The sequence below is a fragment of the Lathyrus oleraceus genome, chromosome 2 (genome assembly GCF_024323335.1).
Source record: "Lathyrus oleraceus cultivar Zhongwan6 chromosome 2, CAAS_Psat_ZW6_1.0, whole genome shotgun sequence".
In the NCBI taxonomy this organism is placed as follows: Eukaryota; Viridiplantae; Streptophyta; class Magnoliopsida; order Fabales; family Fabaceae; genus Lathyrus; species Lathyrus oleraceus.
In genome coordinates this window covers 23367348-23393174 of record NC_066580.1, presented here as the reverse complement: position 1 = coordinate 23393174, position 25827 = coordinate 23367348, and the positions used below count along the sequence as shown (strand labels likewise).

General features: G+C 37.0%; 4 protein-coding genes across 4 annotated transcripts; 3 read left to right on the top strand and 1 right to left on the bottom strand.

Annotated features, from left to right (window-relative positions):
* Window positions 1-5185: 5185 nt before the first annotated feature.
* Window positions 5186-8767, top strand: LOC127121712 (DUF21 domain-containing protein At1g47330). The gene is made up of 10 exons (XM_051052158.1): window positions 5186-5287; window positions 6473-6526; window positions 6583-6645; window positions 6759-6872; window positions 7180-7266; window positions 7365-7504; window positions 7588-7675; window positions 7946-8019; window positions 8110-8294; window positions 8496-8767. The coding sequence occupies exons 1-10, from the start codon at window positions 5186-5188 to the stop codon at window positions 8741-8743; spliced, it is 1155 nt and encodes a 384-aa protein (XP_050908115.1). The 3' UTR covers window positions 8744-8767.
* A 2781-nt stretch (window positions 8768-11548) lies between these two features.
* Window positions 11549-13413, top strand: LOC127117800 (UDP-glycosyltransferase 82A1). The gene is made up of 2 exons (XM_051047907.1): window positions 11549-12166; window positions 12505-13413. The coding sequence occupies exons 1-2, from the start codon at window positions 11698-11700 to the stop codon at window positions 13362-13364; spliced, it is 1329 nt and encodes a 442-aa protein (XP_050903864.1). The 5' UTR covers window positions 11549-11697; the 3' UTR covers window positions 13365-13413.
* A 336-nt stretch (window positions 13414-13749) lies between these two features.
* Window positions 13750-15338, top strand: LOC127117798 (anthocyanidin 3-O-glucosyltransferase 2). The gene has a single exon (XM_051047905.1). It carries the CDS (start codon window positions 13885-13887, stop codon window positions 15322-15324), a length of 1440 nt encoding a protein of 479 aa, XP_050903862.1. The 5' UTR covers window positions 13750-13884; the 3' UTR covers window positions 15325-15338.
* Window positions 15339-16346: 1008 nt separating this feature from the next.
* On the bottom strand, window positions 16347-18010 carry LOC127117799 (anthocyanidin 3-O-glucosyltransferase 2). The gene has a single exon (XM_051047906.1). The coding sequence runs from the start codon at window positions 17872-17874 to the stop codon at window positions 16438-16440; it is 1437 nt and encodes a 478-aa protein (XP_050903863.1). The 5' UTR covers window positions 17875-18010; the 3' UTR covers window positions 16347-16437.
* Window positions 18011-25827: the final 7817 nt, after the last annotated feature.

Below are 25827 nucleotides of genomic sequence, written 5' to 3'. Positions count from 1 at the left end.
TTCAATACCATCCCTTAATCCACATTCAGAACTGAAATCAACAACACTAATTTCATTCCTCAATTGGATAAAGTGTTCAGTCTTGATTGCTTTGGTCAGAATATCTATCAGCTGCTTCTGAGTGCTACAGTGAGAAACTTCAAGCACTCCATTCTGAACCTGGTTATGCAGAAAATAGAACTTTGTGCCAATGTGCTTGCTTCTTTCATGCATCATTAAATTCTTGCCAAGGCTTATAGTTGATTTGTTGTCGATCATCAACTTCACAGGATTTCCCACCTTGATCTTCAAATCTTGCAGTAAGTTCAGAATCTACACAGCTTGACAAACAACAATGCACCTACAATGTACTCAACTTCACAGGTTGACAATACAACCATCGGTTGCTTCTTGGAGCGCTAAGAAATGAGACCTCTCAGATAATTGAAAAAATATTTAGAAGTATTTCTTTTGTCAAATCTGTCTCCATACCAATCAGAGTCTGAATATCACATCATCTTTAACTTAGATTTAACACCAGAAAGGAAAAAAAACTCCATACTTCAGAGTCCCCTTAATATACCTCAGTATCCTAACAATAGCTTGGTAACATGACCAATTTGGTTTGTTCATGAACCTACTCACCATTCCAACTACATAGCAAATGCCAGGGCTGGTATTACAAAGATATCTCAATAAGCCCACAAACTGTTTAAGAATTGTAGCATCTACATTATCACCCTCAACATCATAATCTAGCTTGTGATTTATTTCAGCATGTCTGATTGCAGACTTGAAATTTGTAAGCTCAAATATCTTCAGTAGCTCAAATTCGTACTTTAGCTAATGCAAAATTATACCCTTCTCAGAGTAACGAATTTCCATTCCTAGAAAGTATACCATCTTTCCTAGGTCAGTCATCTCAAACTCATTCATCAACACCTTTTTAAACTTAGCTATCTCATATAAATATTTCCCTCTTAGAAATATGTTATCAACATAGAGACACACCAGAATCATATTGCGATCATATGTATGCTGAACATAAACACCACACTCCATCTCACATTTTATGAATCCTTGAAGCTTGAAAAATGAATCAATTTTTAGATTCCAAGATTCAGGAGCTTGTTTCAGTCCATATAATGCTTTATGCAACTTGCACACCACCCCTTACTAATTCTTTTTCACAAATCAAAGAGGTTGTGATACATAAACTTTCTCTTGTAAATGACCATTCAAAAATGCAGATTTCACATCTAAATCCATCTGAGGCCAATTTCTACTAGTAGCTATAACAATCATCAGTTTGATTGTTTCATGTCTAGCTACAAGTGTAAACACCTAAATGTAATATAATCCAAATTTTTATAGAAATCCTCTAGCTATTAATCTTGCTTTGTATTTTCCAATTGATCCATCTGGCTTCAGCATCAACTTGTAAACCTATCTCACATGATGGCTTTCTTGTTCTTTGGAAGTTCAGTCAACTCCCAAGTCATGTTTCTTTCTATAGCCTTAAGTTATTCTTTCATGGCCTTAAGCCAAACTTTCTTCTTGAGAATTTCTTCAGTACTAACTGGTTTAGAGTTAACCAACATGGTACACTGAATGACGTCCCCTTCAGAGTCTATCTCAGTATCTTGCAGCATGTCAAATCTAAAAATATTCTTGGTATTTGTCTGATTCTTTGTGGTCTCTGAACTTGTTCATAATCTTCTTTAAATGTTGGAACATTATCAGATGTTGGACTACCTTCAAAGTCTGGTCCCCCTTCAGAGGTATGCCCACCATCAGAGGCTTGATTACCACCAGAGTCTAGATCATCATCAGAATCTAGATTAGATTCAGGTTCACATTCAAAATCAGACTCGCCTTCAGACTCTCCTTCAAAATCAGAATCACCTTTAGACATTGTCTCATCTTCAGACTCGGAATCCCCTTCAGAAGAAGATTCTCCTTCAGAGTCTGAAATGTCTTTAGAAGTTAACTCATGTATTAACACTGCAACAGAGTTGGATTGAGACTTGTTCCAATCCCACGCTTCTGATTCCTTAACAATAACATCTCAGATGAATTCAACTTTGTTAGTGACAGGAGATTAGAGCTTATAAGCACATGTATTGTGGTACCCTACAAGCAACATGACTCTGCTTCTGTCATCCAACTTCCTTCTCTTAGCATCGGATACATGTTTATAACAAACAAAACCAAACACCTTTAAATGGCGAACACTTTGCTTATCTCCTTTCCACTTCTGAAAAGGAACAATTTCCTTCAGGTTCTTAGTTGGACACCTATTGAGCACATATGTTGCAGTGGCAACAACTTCTCCCCACAAGTTATGATGAATCTTCTTCTCATCCAATATGCTCTTTGTCATATTAGGCAAGACTTTGTTTCTTCTTTTAGCAAGACCATTGTGTTGAGAAGTATATGGAGCAGTAACCTCATGCTCAATTCCATTCTCCTCACAGAACTTTTCTGAACTCTATAGATTTGTACTCACCTCCATCACTAGTTCTGAGAATTTTCAGCTTTTGACCACTTTGTTTTTCAATCTTCACCTTGAACTTCTGAAACTCAACAAACACCTCATGCTTAAACTTGATGAGTTTTGCCCATGTCTTTCTTATGAACTCTTCCATAAATGACATAAAATACTTGTTTCCTCCAAGTGAAGGTACTTCAAATGGTCCACATACATCAAAATGCATTACTCCCAAAACATGTTTTGCTCTTGGAGCCACTTTTGATGCAAATGGAAATCTAGGTTGCTTGCCTTTCACGCATATCTCACAAGACTTCTTAGGCTTCATAATATTAGGAATGCCATGTACCAGCTTCTTAGAACTCAGATTCCCCAATCTCTTGTGCCGCAACTCACTGTCTCCTTCAACACCTTTTATACTAAGACATTTAGTTTAATTTGTTTCCACATTCACCTTGAATGTTCTGTTGCTTTCCTGATCAGATTGCATAATTAGCTTCTGATCAGAATCATACAACTTCAAGAGATTTTCCTTCATAGTAACTAGAAATCTTTCTCAATTAGTTGGCCTGCACTCATCAGATTGCTCTTCATGCCAGGAACATACCAAACATCCTTGATCAAAACAATTTTGTCACTCTTTACTCCGATTTTGACATTTCCCATTCCTTCAACGTTTAGATACTTATCATCAACAAATCTTATTTTTGTCCTCTTTCTAGATTCAAAATTAATCATCCATTATTTGTTCCTAGTTAGGTGATTTGAGAAACCAATGTTCATATATCACCAATCTACCAAATATCCACCATCAAACTCAAAAGCCACCAACAACATATGTTCATCATTAGACTTTCATATGACTATGTTTGCTTCTATTGATTTTCTTTCCTTGTTTGACCAACAGTCAACAACAAAGTGACCAAACTTCTTACAATAGTAGCATTGAACCTTCTTCTTGTCAAACTTCTCATTTCCCTTTTGATGTTTCTTCTCATCAGAGTTGGAGACTTTTGACTTAAGATAACCACCATCAAGTCTTTTCTTGGCCCTTGACCAAGACTGCTTCAAATTCTTCTTACTAGAAGATAATTTCAGAGTCTGCTCTACCTCTCTTTCAGAGTTTCACTCAGTCAGACGCAACTCTTGTGCCTCTAGACTGCTTTGTAACTCTTCAGTTCTCATGTTGCTAAGGTCCTTAGAGTGTTCAATTACTACAATAATGTAATCAAACTTAGGAGTAAGTGATCTCAATACCTTTTCAATAATTAATTATTCATAGAGAGTCTTTCCACAAGAATTCATCTCATTTGTGATCAGAATCACTCTGGAGATGTAGTCAGGTACTTTCTCATTGTTCTTCATGTTGAGATTGTCATACTGCTTACGTAGAGACTAAAGTTTCACCTTCTTCATTGATGCATCACCACCATAACATCGACCAGTGTGTCCCATGAAGCCTTCGTCGTCGTTGAATCAGTGATTTTCTCAAACACATTTAGATCCACACACTGATGGATATAGAACAGAGTCTTCTGATCCTTCTTCTTCATCTCTCTATGCGTGTTTCTTTGTGATTCAACTGCAACTGTTGCATAACCGTCATTGACGAGATCTAGAACATCTTGAGCGCCAAATAACACACACATCTGAATCATCCATCGATCCCAATTCTTTTTGTCAAAGACTGGAAGCTTTGTGTTCAAGCTACCGTTTCCACCGTTGATCTTCGATCTTGTGCAAATTCACTCAAATCTCACTAACACTCGTGTTTCCCAATCCTTCATAATAAAAAAATGTGATTCTGTTTCGATTCAGATATTCAATTCACTATGAATTAAATGAGCATAATCAATCATACATGTCTCACGTACACTGGTCACTACTAGAATAAGTCATTTTAGCCTCCTAGTTTAGAGTCGGCCACCGACACGGACACTAATAGTGTCGGCTAAGCCTACACTAACGGACTCTATCAAGGTACATCTTTTAAGACAAGTTATTTTTTTATCAGTGTCGGCAAAACCGACTCTACTTGTTATGTTATCTTTGCAGAATGTTTGATTAATTTATTTAAAGTCGGTGAGACCGATTCTATCTAGTAGCATTATTTTTCAATTACTATTTATTTACTTAGAGTCCGCTGAGCCGACTCTACTCTTATTTTATTTATTAATTAGAGTCCGCTTGGTGGACTCTATGGAATTTTCTATTTCGGACCAAAAATTACGCGACAGCTTATTTCCCTCTTTCCTTTTCCCTCGTCATTTTTCACTCTCCCTCCATTTCATTTCACAAAACCAAAACCCTAATTCCATGCTAATTCGTGAATCCCTTTTTTCCCTATTTCGTGAACCAAATGAGGAGAGTCTGGATCAAGAAACAATTAACTCTATCCTTTGTTCTAACAAAGGCGTTCTCCATGTTTTTCACTAAGCCAAAGGTTCCGCCGCGCCGGAAATTGCCTCTGGCAGTGGCGAAGGTCAAAACCTCCAAATAAACATATCAAATTGCTCGCCTTGACTCATCTTCCACAATCTAAAATCTTCTTCCTCTGATTTTTAACCAAATTCTCAAACCGAATCGAAATACCTATGAACCCTAATTCACGAATTCAAAAATTAAACATTGTGATGAAGGAATCAAAGCCTACAGTGTTAGGACTTTGATTCCTCAGGTTCGAGGCTACATGACTGCAACTTGAATCAAGGAAAAATGGAAGAAGAACGAAGAAATACTACCTACGAGGATGAGAAGTTCCCCGGTCTTGTAGGGATTGATGAAGATGAGGATGAACAAAGAACAAGCTCCACTCAGGTAACTCTGAATCTATTGCTCCTTATTCTCTCTGATTCTTTATTTTTCTTCTCCAATCTCTTTAGCCTATAGGTTCTGACTATCCTTGTTTTGTGGTTGTTGTTCTTGTGATGTGTATGAGAGATACAGAGAGTTGAGAATTTAATGAGAGTTGAGAATTTGATGAGAGTGAGAGAATTTGTGATGAGCGATTGGTGATGATTGAAAAATGATTATGTGTAAAAAAATGATTGAATGATGATTCTGCAGTGACCGGAAATGATTCCATCCCTTAAATGATTGATGATGATGTTGATTTATAGAGTGAGAGCGGTAATAGATTTGGGTAGCTTGGGAAATCACAGTTAGAAGTTAGGGCAATGTTAACTATGTTAGTTTTTTCAGTTGAAGTTAGTTGTGATGGATAACTCTCTTAGCTTCTATTAACCTTGTTTTTTTAATTCAGTTATGATGTTAGAGTCTAAGTTAGTGTTAGTTGCACTTAGTTAGTTAGGAAAGAGTTAAATTTTGTTTGAACTGTCTGTTATGATATCAATTAGTGAAGGAGAGCATTGTTAAGTTGAGTTAGTTCAGTTAGCAGGTTAGTGAAATGAAATGAAGTTGGACTATCATAGCTTGAATGGATGGTGTGATATTGGTTTAGTTAGTTATGGATAAATCTGTGATGCTATTTTGGTCTAGAGTTAGGTGTTAGTGATTAAGATTCGAGCTAGTTAGTAGTTAGTTGTAGTTTTATTAACAAGTTAGCTTGTTAGTTGAAATTAGAGTTATGTTGACAGTTAGTAAAGTTAGGATGGATAATTGTGATGTTAGTTTAGCAAGCCAACTGTTACTTGTTAAAATGACCGTCAAAATGAAGAATGTTTAGAATTATGAATTTCCAATGGAGGATGTTAAAATAGCAAGCAAGTGTAACTGTTATGACTTTCCCAAAGGTTTGAATTTGGTGCAAATTGGTTCTTCCTCTTCATGCTCTTGAGTGCAGCAACTTGTCCATGTATTTATGTATGCAAAGTAGATTGTTGATAGGTTGTATGTAGGTAGTTTTTACACTTGCTGGTTTGGGTTTTTTATGGCTATGCAGAGATGCTTGAATCAATTGATATGATGGTAATTTGATGCTTAACCGACTGTTAGGGTGAACTAGTGCTTTAAATGTTAAACTGATATGTGATTGATTGTTAGCATGTATGGGACTGGTTTGATAAAACAATTAGGTTGTTAAAGGGTGAAAGCAGAGTTAGGGTTGCTATATTCTGTTTGAATTTGGTTTGAGTTAGAATGCGATTAGCTAGTTAAATGTGCCTCCTTATGCTGCTGTTTTGATTTCGGTTACTCTAATCCTCATCTTTGGAGAGGTTCATGTTTGTGTTGATTTATTTAGTTGTGTGATTAACTGGAACTAAATCGATTGTGCTGAAATTTCTTGTTTTGTGAAGCTTATGCATTGTTTACTGATTTCCGTTTTTAGATATTGCCGCAAGCAATTTGTACGCGATATGGATTGATGGTTGGCGCAACGCTTGCCCCGCTTGTTCGTGTTCTTCTTGTAGTATTTTATCCCATCGCTTATCCCATCAGCAAGGTAAGGTGTGTGTGTGTGCGCACACTTGGATTGCACGCTTGGATTGACTTAGACTTAGATTTAATTAACTTCAGCATAGACAGTTGTGAGACTGTTTGGAAGAACTTATAAAAACAGCTTAAGGCATGTCCATAAGTTATTTTTAGCTTGTTTGTACTAGCTTTCTCTCTATGATAGCTTATGAAAATAGTTTATAGCTTATATGAAAACAATTTGAGTTTATTTTATCTTTTGTTATAGAAATGACTTATACATAAGCACTTAAAAGATAAGTTTTTATGCTATAAGAAGGTTGTGATATTTTCAGGTGCTTGATTGGATGTTAGGTAAAGGAAAAGCTGCTCTTTTAAAGAGGGCAGAGCTCAAGACCTTTGTGAATTTCCATGGGAATGAGGTATATATAATTCAAAATACCTAGTTAGAGAGGAACTAGGTGCTTTGCTTCGTGCTCTGACTTAGCATGGCTGGAATTCATTTCGTTTTCTTGTGTAGGCTGGGAAGGGAGGAGATTTAACGCACGATGAGACAACCATCATAGCCGGAGCGCTTGAATTGACTGAAAAGACCGCAAAAGATGCCATGACTCCCATATCAAAGGCATTTTCCCTTGATTTGGATGCAACTCTAAATTTGTGGGTTTGTGCATTCTTTGTCATTTCTCCACTATGTTTCTCTCTTCTCTTGTTCTTAACCGTTTTATTTTTTCTTTCTGCAGGGAAACCCTGAATTCAATAATGACAATGGGTCATAGTCGAGTCCCGGTTTATGCAGGAGAGCGGACAAACATTATGGGACTTGTTCTGGTAATTCTTCTTCCTTTTGAGATTTTCTTAGTGGATGGTGGATTACTAGTACAATTAACGATAATGTCCGTTATTAGCCTTCTATCGTAAATCTTGTAACGCCTTGGAATTTCTCGTTATTCTCGTAACAATGTTGGACATGAGTTGATATTGAAATGAAAATCATGATGTGAAGTTTCTTCCGTCTTGTTATAAATTACTAAAGCACTTCCTATTCACTATCATGTCACGAGTTCATTATAATTTAATGGTTTTTACTTATATATTCAGGTTAAAAATCTCTTTATGGTTGATTCAAAGGCTTCAGTTCCTCTAAGAAAAATGATGATCAGAAAAATTCCTCGGTAAATCCCTTACATGAGATTGAAATTGAATTTGTTGTGGATATGCTTTTATGGTAACCCGGTGGTCACAATTTACTCTTCATTCTGCAGTGTTTCAGAGAATATGCCTCTGTATGATATACTGAATGAATTTCAGAAGGGTCACAGTCATATTGCGGTTGTATATAGGGATCTAAACGATAAAAAAGGAACATACAAAAAAATTAAAGATTCAGAACAACTCGAGTTTCAAGACAGCTGTAAGAACAAAGGAAAAAGTGCTCCTTTAGATAAAGGTAGAGATTTAAATATAAGCATAAATATAAGAATAACGAAACTAAAAATGTTAAGTTGCAGTTATGATAATTTGTTAGTTGGAAGTTCTGTGAAATGGTGTGGGGGTATGGTTCATGATAATATGTATATCAAGTGTATGCAAATAGAAGGTTATGTACTTCTGTGATGTTAAAATGATTGAACTGTGATGTTTAAACTAGTGAAATCGAAGCTAGTTAAATGTGAACAAATTGCCGAGGCTGCAACGGCCCAATTACAAGAGGCTAACGAAGCAATGCGAGCTGCAACCGAGGCTGCAAAAGCTGCTACCGAGACTGCACAAAGGATGGAGAGGGAGATGAATGCTTGGAAGGAATTTATGATGAAGAAATTTGACAGTTCAACTTTTGTATCACATTCTCATCATTATGATGACGATTTGGATGATCAATCATTAGATGAAGATTGATCTTGTACTTTTAGTAGAACGAATTAATCTCGGATGTGATTACTTTTTGTGTATGTTTTTTGAAAGTTAATGTGGGTAGAATTTTTGTAGTTTCTTTCACGAATGTTTAAGATTGTTTCCAAATGTTTTACCATAAATATGATATTGTTCGGTTGATGGAGTGGATTGAAAAAATTTGTTCGAGTGAGGTTGTCATGTTGCAACCCGACTCTAAACATCTTTATTGTCCTTTTTTGTTGACTTTAGAGTCGGTGTATGCAAGGCTAAATATTATTATAGACTTTTCTATGTTGACTTTAGGGTCGGTGACACGGACGCTATCTTTTTTTCATGAGTTTTATAAATTGACCTCAATGCCAGTCGATCGATGCATACAAAAAACGTTGACTTTTTTTGTTGACTTTAGAGTCGGACAGGGCAACGCTAAACATAATATTGACTTTTCATGGTTTTTAAACAATATAGCGTCGGTCCCATTAGTGTCCGCGTTAGCCTCCGTTCCACCGATGCTACGTAGCCTCGGTGTATCTTCAGCCGACGTTACACAGTAGCTTCGCACCTTTTACTCAAGGCCCGACACCGACGCTAAACCGACGCTAACCACATATTAGTGTCTGTTTTTCCACCTTTAGCGTCCGAAAGTGGCCGACGCTAATAACTGTTTTTCTATTCCTTCAACGTTTAGATACTTATCATCAACAAATCTTATTTTTGTCCTCTTTCTAGATTCAAAATTAATCATCCATTATTTGTTCCTAGTTAGGTGATTTGAGAAACCAATGTCCATATATCACCAATCTACCAAATATCCACCATCAAACTCAAAAGCCATCAACAACATATGTTCATCATTAGACTTTCATATGATTATGTTTGCTTCTATTGATTTTCTTTCCTTGTTTGACCAACAGTCAACAACAAAGTGACCAAACTTCTTACAATAGTAGCATTGAACCTTCTTCTTGTCAAACTTCTCATTTCCCTTTTGATGTTTCTTCTCATCAGAGTTGGAGACTTTTGACTTAAGATAACCACCATCAAGTCTTTTCTTGGCCCTTGACCAAGACTGCTTCAAATTCTTCTTACTAGAAGATAATTTCAGAGTCTGCTCTACCTCTCTTTCAGAGTTTCACTCAGTCAGACGCAACTCTTGTGCCTCTAGACTGCTTTGTAACTCTTCAGTTCTCATGTTGCTAAGGTCCTTAGAGTGTTCAATTGCTACAATAATGTAATCAAACTTAGGAGTAAGTGATCTCAATACCTTTTCAATAATTAATTATTCATAGAGAGTCTTTCCACAAGAATTCATCTCATTTGTGATCAGAATCACTCTGGAGATGTAGTCAGGTACTTTCTCATTGTTCTTCATGTTGAGATTGTCATACTGCTTACGTAGAGACTAAAGTTTCACCTTCTTCATTGATGCATCACCACCATAACATCGACCAGTGTGTCCCATGAAGCCTTCGTCGTCGTTGAATCAGTGATTTTCTCAAACACATTTAGATCCACACACTGATGGATATAGAACAGAGTCTTCTGATCCTTCTTCTTCATCTCTCTATGCGTGTTTCTTTGTGATTCAACTGCAACTGTTGCATAACCGTCATTGACGAGATCTAGAACATCTTGAGCGCCAAATAACACACACATCTGAATCATCCATCGATCCCAATTCTTTTTGTCAAAGACTGGAAGCTTTGTGTTCAAGCTACCGTTTCCACCGTTGATCTTCGATCTTGTGCAAATTCACTCAAATCTCATTAACACTCGTGTTTCCCAATCCTTCATAATAAAAAAATGTGATTCTGTTTCGATTCAGATATTCAATTCACTATGAATTAAATGAGCATAATCAATCATACATGTCTCACGTACACTGGTGTTTCTCAATTTGAATATGAATCGGAGCTCTAAATACCAATTGTTAGTGCACAAGAAGGAAGAAGATGAAGATGATAAAGATGGAAGAGAGAGAATGTAAATATGTTACTAACTTATACTATTAAAATTTGAAATTTTGCTACAATTGATTCACACACTCTAAATGAATAGAAATTCATTATTTATACATACTCAAAAATTGAATTGTTAAACCGAAATGAGTCTCAAATTAAACTCTTAAATGACACTTAAATAAAGTGTAAGTTGAATTAGGATTACACTTCTAACACATACTAATTGAAAAATAAACATCTTTAATTTGACAATAAACCTCTAATTAACACTCTAAATATCATTGAATGTTATGAAAAGTCCAAAGAAACGGAAAAATCATCTGTCAATTATTTTAAAAATGAATAAAATAAATAAAAAGCACTTATATTTTAGACACGAGAAAAAAAAAGTTTCCACTTGAGCTTTTATTTTGAAGCTAGTGGAAAAGGAAGTACATTATTGCTAATTAATTGCATTCCTATTTCTAGAACCAACCGAACATGCCCTATGAAGAAGTGAGTCGTTGCATGATTAACACGTGCATTCATTCATACTGTTGCTTTTTCAGAAAGAAAGCTTTTGCTTTTTGTGTACAACCAATTGAGTATAATTCCGGCAAACTCCCACTATGAGTGAGGCACAAACAGCTCAAATGCTATGTGTGAACTAAATATCACAGGTCATCCTCCAATTGAATATACTCTTTAGGGGCACATGCATATAAACATGTTGTATAGAACTATAACTAAGGTTTTAAATAAGGTAACTTACCTAGAAAACAACTATGACGATAACGATATCGAAATGAGTCGATACTATTCATCATTTTTATAATAAAATAGAAATTGTGGTTTGTAATCAGTATCACAATATTTATACATGTATTGATCAAAACTCCTAAAATCTTTATGCGACTGCAATGCGACCGCAATGCGACCGTGATTGATATTTAAAACATTGAGTATTAGTATATATAGTGTCCCTCAGAGGGAATTAGAAGTATACCATATTAATTAATGAATATGAAGAAGAAACCAATCATCCTTTTGGTTCCCTATCCTGCACAGGGACATGTTAATCCCATGCAAAATCTAGCCTCATCTTTTATAGCTCAAGGATTTGAAACCTTGATGATCCTCCCTCAACATGTTCATAAGAAGATTAATGTTGATGATGATAAGATTGTTAAGTGTGTTGTTGGTTTGGAAGATGGGATTGAAGAGGAAACAACAACACCTGATTTCTTTGCCATTGAGTCATCCATGGAGAACATAATGCCAAACCATTTGGAAGAGTTTCTTCAAAATAATCAAAGGCTTGGTGAAGTGTGTTTGATGGTTGTTGATTTGTTGGCATCTTGGGCCATACAAGTGGCTGGGAAGTTTGGGATCACTACTGTTGGGTTTTGGCCAGCAATGCTTGCATCTTATCTTTTGATTGAAGCCATACCTCAGATGCTTAGGACTGGACTCATATCCGATACAGGTTTGTTTTCTTCTCTAACATCACATCCTTCTTCCATAGCCTCCGGAGATTGGTCTGTTGCTGAAAGCTTGAGACTTGAGTGTTTTCTTCTCAAGGTCTTTAGTTAGAATTAAGTGCTAACAATCTCTGTGTTGAGTCAGTCCATACAGAACTCAATTCTGTCTTTAAATAGACCGTGCTAGTGGACGGTGAAATGAATCATTTTGAATTAGTCGGCCCTTTTTGGTGCGGTTTAATAGTCCGGTTTAGTGCAATTCAATTTGATTTAGTTTGTGTGTATTTTTTTCAACCGTCATAATTATAAGTTAATGATAACATTATTATGTATATATTTGCAGGAGTTCCACAACATGAAGGAAAAATTACCTTTTTACCTACATTGCCCTTAGTCTCAACCAATGATTTACCATGGCTTATTGGAACAATTGATGCAAGAAAAGCAAGATTTAAGTTTTGGATGAGAACTTTGGAAAGATCAAAAGACCTTAAATGGATCTTGGTGAATTCCTTTCCTTCTGAAACCAGAGTTAAGCAGCAAAATGTATTATTTATAGGCTCTATTTGTAGGCCTCAAGAATCAACTAAAACACTAAGTTTCTGGGAAGAAGATTTAACTTGTTTGAAGTGGCTAACAAATCAAAAGGCTAATTCAGTTGTTTATGTGTCATTTGGAAGTTGGGTGAATCCAATAGGAGAATCCAATTTGAAAAAACTAGCACTAGCTCTTGAGGCTACAACGAGGCCTTTCATTTGGGTCTTGAGGTCCACTTTGCATCAATGGTTACCAATTGGGTTTTTGGAGAGAGTTTTCAAGCAAGGGAAAGGCATGATTGTTTCTTGGGCACCACAATCAAAGATTTTAGAACATGATTCAGTTGGCTGTTTTATCACACATTGTGGTTGGAATTCTACTTTGGAGGCTTTACAATTTCGAAAAAAGTTGCTGTGCTACCCTTTGGCCGGAGACCAGTTTCTGAATTGTGCATATATTGTTGAGGTATGGAGAGTTGGTTTAAGATTGAATGGGCTTGGTCTAAAGGATGTTGAAGAACGGGTTGAAAAGTTGATGGAAGATAAGGAAATGAGTAATCGATTAGATACATTATATGAAAGGTTCATGGAAATTCATGCATATGATGATAAGAGTGGACATTTTCTTTTGAAAGAAATGCTAAAGAAAGCATCTAATAATTCATGAAAATTCTAGTTAAATCATCATTCATGATGTTCCACCATTAATAATTACATTACATTGTATGATACTTGAGTCGATCTTTCTTATATTATTCCGTTTTTGGCTTCTAATCCATTTTCTAGTAGTACATGATTTTCAAAAGAGTATTTAGAAAGTAAAAAGTAAAACCAAATCAAACACCTCCTAAGGTCAAGAACTTGTTATGGTCTCAAACATATTATAAGAAGCTAGAACCATAAGATTGAACTATAGAGGATATTATTCTAAACCACAAATTGTGAATTATTGAATATAACTCCAACAAGATATAGATAACAACCATTCACTTTTACAAATCCTTCTTCACCACATAATTTTTCATGGTCACTATATACTATCTCACCTCACTTTCATTATCTCATACCAGTTATCCAAGCCATGATATGTTCTTATATACTACTATAAAATAACACATGAATGTATAAATAAACAATTCAAAACAAAGTCATTCACAATCAATAAGTGTATAACCTGTTGCTTCAAGATGAAGAAAGCAGAGGTGGTTTTCATCCCTTCTCCCGATGTTGGCCATTTAGTATCAACCCTTGAGTTCGCGAAGCTTCTAATCAACCGTGATAACCGTCTCCGAATAACAATCCTCGTTATAAAACTGCCACACGCCTCAGAAACCGATGTCTACACTAAGTCCCTTCCCATCTCCGATTCACTCAACATCATCAACCTTCCAGAATGTTCTCTTCCATCAACCTCCAATATAACTTCCTCCATGACTTCTCTCCTTGAAGCTCAAAAACCAAATGTCAAACAAGCTGTGGCTAACCTCACTACTGAACGAGGAGAAAACGGAGTCCTCGCCGCTTTCGTTGTTGACATGTTCTGCACCACCATGATTGATGTTGCTAAAGAATTCTCCGTCCCTACACTCGTCTTCTACACTTCTGGTGTTGCTTTCCTTGGTTTGGTGCTTCATCTTCATACTCTCCGTGAACGAGACAACGTAGATTCAGATCAGTTGCTGCATCTCCCTGAGTTGGATATCCCGAGTTTCGCTAACTCGGTTCCTTCAAAATTGTTGCCTAGTATTGTGCTACGTAAGGACCTGGAGTCGTTTTTTATGAGCTATGCAAATGGCCTCAAGAATGCTGATGGAATTATAGTAAATTCATTTGAAGAGCTAGAATGCTATGCAGTTCAATCGTTTTTATCTCATTCTGGTTTATGCTGTTTACCAATATATCCGGTTGGACCCATATTAAACCATGAACACAAAACCGAGGGTAAAACTGATTCTGTTGATGTCATCAAATGGCTCGATGATCAACCTCTGTCCTCAGTAGTTTTCCTCTGCTTCGGGAGTAGAGGTTCTTTCGATGAGGATCAGGTTAAAGAGATCGCACTTTCTATTGAGAATAGTGGGGCCAGCTTTGTATGGTCTCTCCGTAAACCTCCATCGAAGGGCACCATGGCTTCGCCCTCTGATTACCCTCTTTCAGACTTGGATTCGGTTTTACCCGAAGGCTTTTTAGATAGGACGAGAGAGATTGGAATGGTAATTGGATGGGCTCCACAAGCTCAAATACTAGCTCACCGAGCCATAGGAGGATTCGTTTCGCATTGTGGTTGGAACTCGACACTGGAGAGTATATACTTTGGTGTGCCCATAGCCACGTGGCCGCTCCATGCTGACCAACAAAGTAATGCTTTTGAATTGACATGCGAGTTGAAAATAGGTGTGGAGATTGTGTTGGATTATAGGGTGGAGGATAATAGCGGACCTAACTATTTTGTAACTGCTGATAAAATTGAGAGAGGAATAAGGAGTGTGTTGGATAGGGATGGAGAGTTCAGAAAGAAAGTGAAAGAGATGAGTGACAAGAGTAGAAAGGCTTTGTTAGAGGGAGGATCTTCTTACAATTACTTAGGTCATTTGATTGATTATATTATGAATCAAGTATCAAATTGAATTATGCTTTTTGATTTTGACTGTGTTTGATTGATGTACTCAACATATTTTTGCATGGAAGCAATGTTCTTAATACTTTTTCATTTGAAATGTTTTATCATGTCATTCTAACATTTGTTTTATGTGTTGAGAAGTATTTGGAGTGCTAACAGATGTATATAGACTCAGGCACAAATATCTCACTGTGGGATTAGACTGCATAATTGCATAATGGCTTGTTAATTTCAAAACCTCCCCTAGAGAAGGCTCATTTGGACCAGCTTTGTGTTTCCAACATTATAAACTTAGGGGACAAATCTCAGAATATTCTTCTCATTATTGACTTATTTACTTCAGCCATGATTAATGAAATTCAATCGTATACGCTTGTTTCCTTCGGTTGTGTGATTAAGAGCTAAACATCAAAATTGGCAGAAGATGGGACCTTATTTGGTGTCTCCAAACACCTCCTAAGTTCAAGAATTTGTTATGGTGTATTTTTCGGGGCTGTTTGTCTACTAGAACTTAGCTCGGGGCGGACTGTGCAACAGAGTTTGGGCTTGCACACTGCACATGGTTTTGAACTTGATTAAAAAAATTTGTTGATTATTTCCATAGCGATAGTAAGAATGACAGTAACCGAATTTGTTGATTGTGGGTGTTTATTTCCTTCCTTTCTACAAACTTGTGTAAAATTTGATTTATGATAAGCTATTCAAGTAGCTCATGTTCTTGCTCGATCGGCGACATCTATGAGTTAATTTCCTGATTATGTTTGGAAAATAACGCGTAGTTGATGTTTAGATTCTGGTACAAGAATCACTTGATTTTAAATATGTGTTTTGTTACATTGCACAACAGGAAATTGGGATGGTAAGATTGTAACAATTATATCTTGGTCTTATGATAGTCTCAGTTTCTCATCCAAGCTTCATCATGTAGTAACTTTTTACCATTATTATGGGACTTCTAAATGTCATTTATAAAGAACTAACAGATTTTGGTGACAACATATAAGACTAAAATAATACAAAACAGAAAAATTCTCATGCCAAAAACAAAGCATTATTAATGTTGAAAATTAAACTTAAATCCCCTGACTTTGTTGTAAGTGAGTTCTAGGACAATTTAATGTCATACCTGATTCATAATATAATCAATCAAATTGCCTAAATAAGTGTAGGAAGATCCTCCTTCTAATAAAGTTTTCTTACTCTTTTCACTCATTTCTTTCACTTTTTTCCTTACCTCTCCATTCTTATTCAACACATTTTTTAGTCCTCTTTCAATCTTGTCTGCAGTTAAAAGATAGTTACGTTCACCATAAAACTCCACCCGATAGTCCAATGCGATCTCCACACCCATCTTCAGCTCACACACCAATTCAAAAGCATTTGTCTGTTGTTCCGCATAAAGAGGCCACACGGCAATAGGCACACCAAAATATATGCTCTCCAGTATGGAATTCCAACCACAGTGCGAAACAAATCCTCCTATAGCTTGATGGGCAAGTATTTGAGCCTGTGGAGTCCAACCAACAATCTTTCCTATTTCAGCAGTCCGGTCTAAAAATCCTTCGGGTAAAAGCAATACCAACTCTGAAAGTGGATAATTAGATGGCGCGTGCATAAAGCCTTTCGGTGATAGTTTACGCAGAGACCACACGAAGCGAATACCACTATTTTCAATAGCATGTGCTATCTCCTTAACCTGCTCCTCATCGAAAGAACCCATGCTCCCGAAGCAGAGAAAAACTACTGAGGAAGAAGGTTGATCATCAAGCCACTTGATGATATCATCGGATCCAACGATTTTATCTGTTTTGAGTTCATGGTTTAATAAAGGTCCCACCGGATATATAGTTGGTAAATTTGCTAGATCAGGATGAGAGAAAAAGGAGTGAACCGCATGTGATTCAAGCTCTTCAAATGAATTTATTATAATGCCATTTGGTTTCTTGAGGCCACTTGCATAGTTTATGAAAAACGATTCCCATTCCTTATGAAGCACAAAACTGGGCAAAGAGTTTGAAGGAACAAAGTTGTTGAAACTGGGGATGGCCAACTCGTTCTGCTGCAGAAACCGAGTCAAATCACCGTTGTCTCTTTCAAAGAGAGTGTGAAGATGAAACATCAAACCAAGGAAAGCAACGCTGGAAGTGAAGAAGACGAGCGCAGGGACGGAAAATTCTTTGGCAATATCAACCATGGTAGTGCCGAACATATCAACAACAAAAGCGGCTAGGGGTCCATGTTGGTCTTCTTCGGCAGTGAGGTTAGAGACAGATTGTTTGACGTTTGGTTTTTGAGCTTCGAGGAGAGCGTTAACGGCGGAACGTCGATCCATGTTTGGAGGAAGAGAAGTTTCTGGAAGATTGATGAGGTAAAGTGAATCCGAGATGGGGAGGGATGCAGCGTTGACATTGGGTTCAGTGTTGTTTGGGAATTTTGTAACTAAGACGGTTATTCGAAGACGGTTATGACGGTTGATTAGAAGCTTAGCGAACTCAAGAGTTGAAACTAGGTGGCTCAAACCAGGATGAGGGATGATCACCACTTGTGCTTTCTTCATCTTGAATTTTCACTTCTTGATACACAATAGACACTAATAGATAAATATATAAAAATTATAGAGTGCATGAGACACCACTGGTTTTTAGAAGTGTTTACATTTGAGTTGTAATTCCCAAAAAGAGGTATGTTTTGGATTGTTAGATGGTGTTTGATGTATGTCTTTGTCATAAGTAAGAGGAATCTTGGAGTGATGTCATGGCTTTGCTGGATGGGATGACAACTTTGTGAAATGATTGTGAAATGAGATTGAAATGTTTTTGTCTTCATGTCATGGGAGAAAAGGATAGATGGTGGGAGCCAGGTACTGTAGTAGTATTTATTTATAAAGGAATCAAAAGAGAATTTTTAGAATTTTGAAAAAAGATGTTGTGCTACCCTTTGGCCGGAGATCAGTTTCTGAACTGTGCGTATATTGTTGAGGCATGAAGAGTTGGTTTAAGACTGAATGGGCGTAAGGATGTTGAAGAAGGAGTTGAAAAGGTGATGGAAGATAAGGAAATGAGTAAACTGATTAGATACGTTATATGAAAGGTTCATGGAAATACATGCATGTGATAATAAGAGTAGACATTTTGTTTTGAAAGAAATGCTTTAAGAAAGCATCTATAATTCACGAAAATTCTAGTTAAATCATCATTCATGATGTTCCGCCATTAATAATTACATTACATTGTAGGATGGTACTTGTGTGGATCTTTTTTATATTATTCCATTTTTGGATTCTAATCCATTTTCTAGTATTACATGATTTTCTGCTTCAAATCCATTTTCTAGTAGTACATGATTATAATGAGCTAATCAATAAATCGGACATTAGCAACCGTGGAAGTGAGACCTTATTTGGCATGTTTGAACACCTCCTAACGTCAAGAATTCGATTTGTCGGTGCTTCTTGTCTACTATAACTTGCTTGCGTGATTGAAGGCGGTCTGTCCAACATAATGTGCTATGGGTGATGGTTGATTGGATAGAGGTGTGGAGATTGCGTTGGATTATAGGGTGGAGGTTAATAGTGGACCTAACTATTTTGTAACTGTGGATAAAATTGACAGAGGAATAAGGAGTGTGTTGGATAAAGATGGAGAGGTAAGAGAGAATGTGAAGGAGATGAGTGAAAAAAGTAGAAAAACTTTGTTAGAGGGTGAAAAAAGTAGAAAAACTTTGTTAGAGGGTGAATCTTCTTACATTTATTTAGATGGTTTGATTGATTATATTGTGAATCCAAAATCAAATTAAATTATCCTTTTTTATTTTGATTGTGTTTGATGTACTCAACATATTTTTACATGGAAGCAATGTGCTTAATCTTTTTTATTTGAGATGTTTTATTATACCATTCTAACATATAAGTTATGTGTCTAGAGGTGTTAAATGTTACAAATTCTGACTCGATGCCTTTCTCATTGCATTTGATACTATATATAATAGTGTCGGTAATTACAACTCATAATGACTAATCATAACTAATTACAACTCTTAATGACTAATTTTCTATCCTATGAATGTAAATTATTTACAATAAATGTGTTTGATTATTTCCTGATTAACATCCCCCCTCAAATTGATGCGGCTGGTCAAGGAGTATCAATTTGCTAACAAGAAACTGATGTCGTGGGCGTGGAACAGTCTTGGTAAGAATATCTGCAACCTGCAACTGAGTACTGACGTGAGGAAGTGATATTATTCGATCATCGTAGGCGTCACGTATTGAATGACAATCAACTTCGATATGTTTGGTGTGTTCATGAAAAACGGGATTTGCAACAATTTGAATGGCACTTGTATTGTCAGCATAAAGTGAAGTTGGCTCTGTTTAGGGAAATCCAAGTTCAGCCAAAAGACCACGAAGCCAAAGTATTTCTGAACAAGCAGCAGACATGGCACGATACTCTGATTCAGTAGAAGATTTAGAAACTCTTGCTTGCTTCTTACTTTTCCAAGAGATCAATGAAGAACCAAGAAACATGCACCAACCAGTAACAGATCGACGAGTATCAGGACACCCTGCCCAATCAGCATCATTATAAGCACTCAACTGAAGAGAAATTCCAACGGAAAAGAATAATCCGCGGTGAGAGGTTCCCTTTAAGTAGCGAATTATACGACGAACCGCAGCCAAATGAAGATGGCGAGGAGAATGCATGAATTGACTTACTTGTTGAACATCAAAAGATATGTCGGGGCGAGTAATAGTCAAGTAGTTGAGGTTACCCACAAGTTGTCGATACAATAAGGGATCAGGCAAAAGATCACCACATCACGATGATATTTAAGATTAACCTCAAGAGGAGTATCTACCGGATTAGCCGATTCGAGATCGGCCATAGAAATCAAATCTTTAGCATACCTGTGTTGATGAAGAAAGATGCCCTTGGATGTAGAATGAACCTCAAGACCAAGAAAATAATGTAGATTACCCAGATCTTTCATGTGAAATGATGCTTGTAATTGTTGCTTAAGTTGCTGAATTGAAGCATGATCTGAACCAGTAATAACCATATCATTAACATACAAAAGAAGCAGAACAATACCCGCAGATGTGCTATGAATAAATAAAGATGAATCATACTGACTCTGAGTAAAGGAGAATCCAAGTAGAGTGGAGCGGAATTTTTCGTACCACGCTCTAGGTGCCTGTTTCAAACCATATAAGGAGCGTTTGAGCTTACACACGCCTTTAGATGAAGAGAATAAGCCTTGAGGTGGAGTCATATAAATATCTTCTGTCAGGTCACCATGAAGAAAAGCATTCTTCACATCCATTTGATGAAGAGTCCACCCATTAGAAGCAGCTATATAGATGATCGTGCGGACAGTTGTCATTTTGGCAACCGGTGCAAATGTCTCATCATAATCAATTTCATATTCCCGCTTGTTTCCTAACGCAACCAAACGAGCCTTGTAACGATTGAGGGACCCATCCGAATTCAATTTCACATAATACACCCATTTGCAACCTATAGGTTTTACATCAGGAGGGCAAGAGACAATATCCCATGTGAAATTCTCTTGAAGAGCTTGAAGCTCTTCATTCATTGCTTTTATCCATCGCACATCCTTAACAGCCTGTGAGTAACAAGTAGGAATAGATATGCTAGAGAGTGTGGCAGTCAGAGAAGTATGTGAGGAATCATACCTGTCTGGTGAATATCTATCTGGTGCACGAGATATTCGACCAGAACGCCGTGGTTCAACCGGTATAGGATCAGGTGGCGGTTCAGCGTTGGGAAGGGGTGTGGGACCCTGATGCCTGTGTTGTCTAACATATACATGACCTGGTTTATAACGTTCAATAGATTGAGGCATAATAGAAAACTTAGGAAGAGTAACAATATCATTAATGGCAGGAGAAACACGGGGAAACATAAACTGATTATCAAAAAATGTCACATTTCTAGAAATGCGAAAACGATGGTTAGTGACATCATAACACACAAATCCCTTATGAGAGTGACTATATCCCATAAATGCACATTGAACAGATTGTGCTCCAAGCTTATGCCTTTCAAAAGGAGGCAAGCGAACTAAACACACACACCCAAAAGTATGTAAAGCACTATAATCCGGATGAATTTTAAAAAGACGAAAGAAAGGAGAATCAAGTTCAATAACTGTAGAAGGAAGACGATTGATCAAGAAGACAGTTGTGAAAAGAGCCTCTACCCAAAATCGGGATGGTACAGAAGCTTGGAGAAGCAATGTGCGTGTTACTGTTGGTGTAAGCCCTAGAGGCCAATACTTTTGGTACTTGTATCGAATTATTTATTAATAGTAAAAGGTTTTTTCTTTATTACGTTTGTTTAATAAAGTCCCTAGAATAGCTAGTCGGTTTAATGTATCAAGTGTGACTTGATCATGAGATCACATTAAACATAAGGACAATATTCTTAAAGTATCCGTAGTCGAGATTTATTGTGAAGTGGGATAACATTAAAGCATTAAGACTATTATGTATATAGACTGATGATCACATCTCATGGATCATGGATAAGGAGTTATCAAGTCTTAAACATAGGTATGAATATTAAGAGTAATATTTATACCGGATTGACCCGCTATGAGAATACTATATAGAATGTTATGCAAAGTGTCATAAGTTATTCTTATGGTGATAATGGTGTACACCACCCTTCGACCTGAAACCACTATAGACCCTAGATGTAGAGTCGAGTGCTTTATTGCTGATCAAACATTGTCCGTAACTGGATAACCATAAAGACAGTTGATGGGTACTCCACGAAGAATGCTGAGGGACATGAGTGACCTAGATGGAATTTGCCCATTCTGCATAATAGGATAAATGTCTATGGGCCCAATATTGAACTGGACAAGGCTGACACTGTCTATGCCTTGTGTTCAATATAGACATAAGGGCAAAAGGGTAATTATGCAGATAAGTATTATCACAAAAGGATTTGTCAGATCACATGACATTTTCGTGTCTTGGGTAGCAGTGATGTGTTGCTAGATACCGCTCACTGTTTATTATGTTAAATGCATGATTTAATATAATTGCCAATGCTGCAAAAGCCTACAGGGTCACACACAAAGGACAGATTGATGAGAGATAGAGTAACTAAGGAACACCGTAAGGTACGGTGCCCTTAAGTGAGTTGTAGAACATCATAAGGTACGGTGTACTTAAGTAGAATACGAAATATGGTAAGGTACCATGGGCTTAAGTGATTTTGGGCATATTATAAGATATGGGCCAAATATACTCAAGTGGGCTTTTTAGCTTGAAGCCCACACAAGTGGTTCTATAAATAGAACCCTTGTGCAGAAGCATTCATTGCGGTTGCATTATTTTCGTTTTCTCTCTCTCTCTCTCTCTCTCTCTCTCTCTCTCTCTCTCTCAAAGCCTTCATTCATAGCAGCTAGCACTGAGATTGAAGGAATCCGTTCGTGTGGACTGAGTAGAGACATTGTCATCATTCAATGTTCGTGATCACTCTGTAGATCTGCATCAAAGGTTTCAATCGTCACAAGAGATCTGCATCAAATCGCAAGAGGTAACTATTCTATCACTGATCATGCCCATTCGTAAGGATCTCTAAAGGAGAAATTTTAATTTCCGCTGCATTTTGGATCACAATTCTCCTTCAGTGGTATCAGAGCCACTTACGAAACCATGAATCGGATAGCTGTTTATTTTCTGTATTAATATGATTAAAAGATAAAATGAATCAATTAATTAAACGGGTAATTAAATTTGGCATCATGAGTGTACGAGTTGGATGATTGATGTTGACTATGCTTCGGAACCGACATTAGTATGGTGAAGCAGTGATACATCGATCGTCCATAGGTTATGCAATTGAGACCGATCAACTTATATATGATATAAGTAATCCTAATGCAAAGTACGGTATATATGATATATTGTTTCTGTTTCGTTCATTCAAATACTAAATGGTTGTTTTCCTTTGAGCGATCAATGGTCATTTGCTTCGGAATCCGACAATAGTATGGTGAAGCAATGACCTGTTGATAAATCATATTGAATCAACAATCGAGGTGTGTTTGACGGTCTGAAATTGGTGCATTAGGGTTAGTGACGGCGCAAGGGTTGTGCAGTCAAAGAGTTGTGAATTAAGGGCTTTTTGGATCAGTCTGTTGACTGTTTCAAAAGCGCTGATTTTGGCCGCGTGACGATCGTCATGGGCTTGTGACGATCATAACAAGCTGGACGTGATGGTCGTCACATGCTTTGTGACGGTCGTCACATTCATAGATCCAGAATTCTAGGCGTTTCTGTTATTTTGGTCGCGTGACGTTCGTCATGGGCCTCTGACGGTCGTAACAAGCTGGACGTGGCGGTCGTAACATGCTTGTGACGGTCGTCACATTCACAGAGCCAGAATTCTCGGGGTTTACCGTTTTGTGACTGCGCAAGAGTTGTGTTGATGCAAAACGACGTCAATTTCAAATAAATTGTTCATTAAAAATTTCGGGCAGCGGACCCCCGACTAACTCTGCGTAGTGTGATCGGTCGCCGAAATTTAATTTGGTTTTAATTAATTAAAGGAATTAAAATTAATAATAATAATGTGTTTATTATTATTGTCTTGTGGTGATCGGTTATGGCCTTAGTTTTCCTTTATTTTGTTTTGGGTTTTTAAATACGACCTGTGTGTCGTGCCTCTCCTTTTAATCTCTTAATGTAACTTCTTTTCTCATCTCAATCCCTCGTATGTAAAACGAGTTTCTTCTGTAATGTAATGTTATGAAGAAAGAGAAGAAGACAATCTTATGAAGAAAGAGAAGATTTCAATATCAAAGGAGGACAACCTTGAAGATCAAAGGAGGACAACCTTGAAGATCTTGCTCGGAGAAGCTTAGATCGTTATTAGGTTAGCTTAGGTTCTCTCATTGGCTTGGGAGAACAATTGCGCTAGGGGCCATAACTGTTTCATTATGTATGTTGATGCATGTGTATGTATGTTGATGCATGTGAATATGTGTTGATGCATGTGAGAGATGATTTATATGATAAATTAGCCGGTGAGATCAGAATAATTATAATTCCCTCAAATTAAATATTAAGTTTATGCTTTCCAAGTTTTAGCACTCATCAAGACTAGTATCAGATAATGTAGGTTTCGCCTACGCGAGGTGTATGTTCTATATTAGTAAGGTGCGATGGGATAATTGTAATATCCAACTGCTAAGACAATGGGTCAAACTTAACTAAACAAATTATAATAATATTATATATATTTGCTTTCCAAGTTTTAGCACTCATCAAGACTAGTATCAGATAATGTAGGTTTCGCCTACGCGAGGTGCATGTTCTATATTAGTAAGGTGCGATGGGATAATTGTAATATCCAACTGCTAAAACGATGGGTCAAACTTAACTAAACAAATTATAATAATATTATATATGTTTAGAAGCAAGAGTTGGAAATGATCCATATGATGGATTGGAATAAGGAGTTATTCACCCAACTGAAATTTTCGAGAGTTGTATTAGATACAATTGGAAGGAGTTCCTACCTAAATAACCTAGTTTTGTGTAATCCGCCTACGCGGACTTAGAACAAAGTGAAATATGGATCTCGACCCACTAGAAAATCTTCCAACTGGATTTTCCGAATCAAATGATGAGGGTCATTTGTTTTGAGTAAAATAGTGGGAGCATATTTAATTAAATGCCTAATTAAATATGTTAATGATACTTATATTTTCATTAATTTCATGTAGATTACCATGACAACCAACACCTCTAACAACATTTTGCAATCAATCCTTGACAAGGAAAAATTGTCTGGGACAAATTTTCTGGATTGGCGCCGAAACTTAAGGATTGTCCTCAAACATGATAGAAAGTTGTATGTCTTGGAGAAACCTGTTCCTGAAGAGGAACCTCCTAGTTCTGCACCTAAGGCAGAAAGAGATGCTTATAATAAGCATGTCGATGATGCCAATGAAACTGCTTGTCTCATGCTAGCTACCATGAACTCAGAATTGCAAAAGCAACATGAGAACATGACAGCGTTCGATATGATCGAACACCTGAAGATGCTCTATCAAGAGCAAGCAAGGCGTGAAAGGTTTGAAGTTTCAAAAGCCCTTTTTCAAGGCAAGTTAGCTGAGGGAGCCCCTGTAAGTCCCCATGTGCTCAAGATGATTGGGTACGTGGAAAACCTTGAAAGGTTGGGTTTTCCCCTCGGAAAGGAACTTGCGACTGATGTGATATTGCAATTATTGCCAGATGGATTCAGTCAAGTTGTCCTAAATTTCAATATGAATGATATGGACAAATCTCTTCCTGAACTGCTGGCCATGTTAAGAACTGCTGAGCAAAATCTGAAGTCAAAAGGGAAGTCCATTCTGATGATCGGGAATGGAAAGAGACAGAACAAAAGGTCCACTAAGCAGGGTGATAAAGGGAAAGGCAAGGAAGTTTCCAAACCCAGACCCACTGTTGCTGCTTTGAAGCCTAGTG

Coding starts and splice junctions, on each gene's coding strand:
- LOC127121712 (XM_051052158.1), top strand. CDS start 5,186: ATGGAAGAAGAACGAAGAAATACTACCTACGAGGATGAGAAGTTCCCC. Junction 5,288..6,472: donor AAAGAACAAGCTCCACTCAG/GTAACTCTGAAT, acceptor ATTGATTGTTAG/CATGTATGGGACTGGTTTGA. Junction 6,873..7,179: donor TCGCTTATCCCATCAGCAAG/GTAAGGTGTGTG, acceptor TGATATTTTCAG/GTGCTTGATTGGATGTTAGG.
- LOC127117800 (XM_051047907.1), top strand. CDS start 11,698: ATGAATATGAAGAAGAAACCAATCATCCTTTTGGTTCCCTATCCTGCA. Junction 12,167..12,504: donor TGGACTCATATCCGATACAG/GTTTGTTTTCTT, acceptor ATATATTTGCAG/GAGTTCCACAACATGAAGGA.
- LOC127117798 (XM_051047905.1), top strand. CDS start 13,885: ATGAAGAAAGCAGAGGTGGTTTTCATCCCTTCTCCCGATGTTGGCCAT.
- LOC127117799 (XM_051047906.1), bottom strand. CDS start 17,874: ATGAAGAAAGCACAAGTGGTGATCATCCCTCATCCTGGTTTGAGCCAC.